Source organism: Anastrepha ludens, chromosome 6, assembly GCF_028408465.1.
Source record: "Anastrepha ludens isolate Willacy chromosome 6, idAnaLude1.1, whole genome shotgun sequence".
NCBI classification, from domain to species: Eukaryota; Metazoa; Arthropoda; class Insecta; order Diptera; family Tephritidae; genus Anastrepha; species Anastrepha ludens.
The window spans coordinates 5,730,293-5,735,268 of record NC_071502.1 but is presented as its reverse complement, the minus strand read 5'-3'; the positions used below and the strand labels follow the sequence as shown (position 1 = coordinate 5,735,268).

The 4,976-nt window shown below is 40.8% G+C and overlaps 1 protein-coding gene across 1 annotated transcript; it reads left to right on the top strand.

Moving 5' to 3' along the window:
* The first annotated feature begins 202 nt into the window (after positions 1-202).
* LOC128867876 (uncharacterized) lies at positions 203-3,902 on the top strand. The gene is made up of 2 exons (XM_054109445.1): positions 203-757; positions 3,798-3,902. Exons 1-2 carry the CDS (start codon positions 203-205, stop codon positions 3,900-3,902), a joined length of 660 nt encoding a protein of 219 aa, XP_053965420.1.
* Positions 3,903-4,976: the final 1,074 nt, after the last annotated feature.

The following is a 4,976-nucleotide window of genomic DNA, read 5'->3' as shown; positions in this document are numbered from 1 at the left end:
GCTGTGCTTTGTGAAACAGCAAAACCAAATTCAAATTTTCGCTCAAAATTTCTTCTTCGCTACTTTTACTTGCGATTTTGAATAAAAGCACCGCCGTATGCGATGTTCGCCGTCAAAACCGTTATCTTCGTTACACCAAAGCAGCGAAAAATTCGATTAGTAGTTCCGATCAGTATTTCATATCCAGAAGCACGTCATAGCTATGCACTTCAGCGCCTTTCTATCAGCCAGTCTTATCGCCGCCATCTTAGCTGCTTTAGCGTCCGTCCCTGCCGCTGCCGCTGCTGATTTGCAATCCGATTTACGTGATTTCCAAGCGCTGATACCGCGGCGCCGCGTCGGTTACATTGCCGCCCGTCATTACATAGTTGATGCGCGTTTCCGCAATGCTTTGGCATTTATACGCAGCCCAGAATTCCCGGCCACTTGGCAGCAGATACGGAATACGAGCGAATTTGCAGAGCTTGTCGGATTTATGCAACGCCATGGTGGCGGTATTGAAAGTGGTTTCGACATTACCACCATCATAGATCGCATACCAAATCAGGTGCGTGCCTTCAATATTCCGTCGAAGGTGCCGGTGAATATGATGTTCGAGCGCACAGTGTCCAATTTTCTCAGCGACGTGGTGCGTGAGTTGCCGCGTGCACGTTTTGCCAGTTTAATGGCACGCAAGGTGCAGGAGGGCGGTGAATTTGCGCAGCTCTACAAAGCTGTGCGTAGTCCGGAATTCAAGGAGTTATTGCAACGCACGAAGGTGAGTGGAAGCTTGCCAAAGCTGAAGTCAGAGTTGAAGTGTCTATATACACTTGTGCTCGCATAATTAAGTCACTTCATCTTTTCACAATATTCGTAATATTTTCCTGGTAAACTTTTTTTCCAATTTTTTTTTTTTATTAAAATTTGTAACAAAAACCTTATAAATCAAAGTTCCAAACTTTGTACAAAATTCTACAAAACTCAAGAATTTACCATAAAAACTATCAAGAAAGAAAAACATTTTTCTAATAGCGGTCGCCCCTGGCAATGCGCACCTCCGCGGGTATTTCTGCTATGCAAATATCTTCCGTTCGAAGTCGACTTAAAACTGTTGGCCCCTTCATTTGTGGAAAAACATCAAGACGCACGCCACATATAGGAGGAGGAGCTCGGCCAAACTCCCAAAAAGGGTGTACACGCCAATTATATATGTATATGTAGATATACTCATGAGTTTCTTAGCGGCCTAGACCAGGTACAAACTAGCGCTCCGCTTTCCTCCATCAAAAAAAGAAGAAAACTCCTTCTAGGGTTTCAGATATTTTAAATATGGTTAAAGCGTTGAAACAGTGGGCCTTGGTAAAATAAAACCCACTGATTTGTCTACACAGAATAGATCGTTTTGGGCAAGACTTCGTTCTCATCCGACCAAAAAGCTAAGTTAAGTGCATTTCTTTTGATGCTATTCCGTTAGAGCTGCAATGGAGCTATTCTTCTCCCACAGTTCTGGCCGTGATCACTTACTTTTCAATGCTGTATCAAATCAGCGATTAGACTATATATCCCCTTCGCCCATTTTATGTATCGGTGAAGCCGTTTGTGATTGTAGCTCTTTCCACCGGCTGTTAGACAAGCTTAGTTATAGTTGATATCTGAATCCTAATGAAACACAAAGTCCAAAGTCCTTTTCTGCTTTTTAGAAATACAAAACCAAGCTTATAACTTAAAACGATATTAGTCGCGAATCGGTTCTAAGTTAAGTTTATTTCCTATACGTGTACATATCTTGTAGCCACAAACATCCCTCGATATATGTGCAAAAATAAACGCTGAATAATTAAACACCCATAGGTAGGTAGGTAGGTTAGATGGCAAGAATGCCACAGACACACTTCAAGTAGCACTTACGTGCCGTCTTGATACTTTAATGTGGACCACTACCTGCGAAAAAATTTGGTAAGAGAAAACCATCTACAACCATCCTGTACTGTTGATGTAGTGGAGGGGAGGAAAGGGATCTAGGGCTGGAGAATTTCTTGAAGCCATACCCAAAGAGCACGCTAAGGAACCTCAAGCGCCTAGCCGGCAGAGCCGGACATTTGCAGAAAAAGTGTTCAACAGTCTCTTCCTCTGCAGTATCCCCACAGCTTCTGCAATAGGGGTTGTATAGAATTCCAAGCATCTCCGCATGAGTATCGATCACCCACAGATCAGTGAATACCGCAATGCGTTTGGAAATTTAATGGCGGGAAATTCCCATCACCTTAAGCGTTCCGTTTCTATCTTATTGAGGCCATAGTGTTTTTGAAATAGCACACGATGAGACAGGCCTCTATCTGTCTTGCGCTTTTTTTTAGAAAGAAATTGTGCAGTTTCCCTTTAACAACGGTCAAGAGGACACCGATGTCTGAGAAGGGGACAACTGAAACCGGTTCTGTAGACCCCTTCCTGGCAAGTTCCGTACTTGACATTTTTTTAGATAGTTCAGAGCGTAGATACTCAGAAGTGTTCAGCAAATGGTACTGCTCCTACCCTCCCACTTCCTTCCTTTTCTATCAAAATTTGTATCAAAGTATTTGATTGAGCCGTTTTACGAATTCACAGTGGATTATTAGAACTAGCCCACTCTTTGCACCATCCCAACACCCTTGATCCAGGAGCACTTTGGTAATCCATTTTTTATCAACACCGCTATCAGTTGCAGTTAATGCAAAGTCCGGAGAATGCGGCGGATGCCGAAGGACCTCCCATTCGAGTTCTTGGACTGCGGCTTGGTCTTGTCCTGTGGCCTGGCCTTGTCGATCAGGTCGTTTCAGGCGAATAGCCTCATTCACGCAGTGCAGCTGGGCAATGTAGAGCTCCTAGTTGACCGTGTCATTCTTTTCGAGCATTACCCAGTGCACTATGCCCTCCCAGTCCCATCACATAAATATCATGATTTTCTTTGGATGAAGATCCGGCTTGACTCCTGGCTTTGGTATGTCTCCTGTAGCCACTCACTCCTTTCTTTGCTTTATATTGATGTATTGGCACCATTTCTCATCTCCCGTGACGATTCGGTAAACAAAGCGCTGTTTGTGCCTGCATGTTACTCGTTGGCGGGCGAGATGCTAAGAAGCAGTTTGAAGGCGACTTTCTTTGCTTTTTTTTGTTGAGCTCGTAAGGCATCCAGACTCCTAATTTTTCGGTAAATGCCATTGAGTGAAGCTGACTGGGAATCGTTTTATGATCGCAGTTCATTTTTCCCACCAACTCCCAACTGGTGTGACGATGGTTCCCCTTCAAAGTAATTTGAGATGATCTTTATCGAATTCAGAAGGCCTTTCGCTGCGAGATGACGTTAAAGTCCCCATTTTTGAACTTTGCAAAGCTTTTCTGTGCTGTCGGCTCTTCTGTAAGACCTTCCCCATACACGTCGCAAATATGCTGGTCTGCTTCGGCAGCTTTTTGACCTCGATGACCAGCAAAGAAGAGCAAACACAAACAGGTGTCAAAAATGTTGATTTTTACCTCCTGGATATTCCATTTCTAACCCTCAAAGCTAATAAAAATTAAATAACATAGTTTTGTAGAGCAGAAAGAATTCTATCGAATGAATACTTACCCTTTGCCAAACAACCAAAAAAAGGCCTTGTAAAATGAAAGAAAATATAAAGCCGTTATGAACCTATAGTTCAGAAATCTTATTGCGTACTGAAATCTGAAATAAAGTGCAGTAAGAAAATTGAAATATATTCTTAATCCTAATTTATCTGCAAGTACTCCCGTTTTCTTCTTCATTTAGCCGATAAATATGTTTTTGTCTCTACTCTTTACAGAAATCTCCCAGCTTGGCAGCGCCAATACGTAAGCTTAATCAAAACTTCATTGACGTGGATAACCTAATATCAATTGGCTTTAATGTACTGAGCTGGGGTCCATAGTGCGCTGCCATATTATAGATTTTAGTGTTAATATTAAAAAAATTAAAATTAATACTTTTTTAACATTTAATTAATTATATTAGTTTTTAAGGCATTCCTTTGCAGACTTCAAAAAATAAAATAAAAATCACCTGTTTTCCATTTTTTAAAAAAGCATAAAAAATTAATTATTTATTCTTTCTACTCAGTTAAATGTAATGAAAGAATAGCCAAAGTGGTAAAATTTTAATATTTAGGCAAATCTGCTTTTAGGCGCAGATAAGGCAACGTGCGTACATAAAAAATTTAAGAGTAACGAAGTTTGAAGGTACTTAAATGAAATATTTATTTCATGATGTTTATAACACCTTTGCGCCGAAAATTTCGCTTTTCTTTTTGTATTTACATTCATGAAATTTTGTTTGCCGTTTTATTTTGGTTACTCTTCAACCGTCCAAGAATGCCGCACTGCAACCCTAACATATTTATAAACAAAGAAGGTAGAGCGCACACAGGAGCGGTGATAATAAAGCAAAGTAAAAAACAATAAAATAATACAGCATTTCACAGCTTTTTAGAAACCCCACCTCAACCAAACAGGTCTGAGACGGTCGAGCGGACAAGTGGATATGAGAAACAACAGCGAAAATTACCTTAAGAGGTTTTTAACATTGTCAACAAAAGCAAAAAAAAAATAAAAAATAAGGAACGGACATGAAAAGCAAAAAAGGCAAGAAGGATGCCGCGCGAGGGTCTCGCAGCACATTTAAAATGCCCAAAAATATGGCAGGAGTAACAGCACAAGCGGGCGGCCTTACTTTATGTTATTAGGCGTGCATTTGTATCGGAAAAATACGCTTTTCTTATGACGGCAAAAAGTAAGCGACGCTGAAAAATAAGCTCTCTTACTAAGAAAAAAATCATTAAATATGCCACACTTTGTTGGGTGAAAGCAAGCGGCGTGCAAAAATTCAGAGAGTGCCTTAAGAAGATTTATATACACACACACATACAAACTAATAATGCAGCCCTGCTCAACATTGCGTGGCTTAGTGGTTAATCTTGAAAGCGGGCAACATTTCACGGCACATTCTG

What these genes read in the sequence shown, in the direction of transcription:
- LOC128867876 (XM_054109445.1), top strand. Translation starts at nt 203, where the DNA reads ATGCACTTCAGCGCCTTTCTATCAGCCAGTCTTATCGCCGCCATCTTA. An exon ending in AGTTATTGCAACGCACGAAG is followed by an intron (nt 758 to 3,797) that starts GTGAGTGGAAGC and finishes TACTCTTTACAG; the next exon opens with AAATCTCCCAGCTTGGCAGC.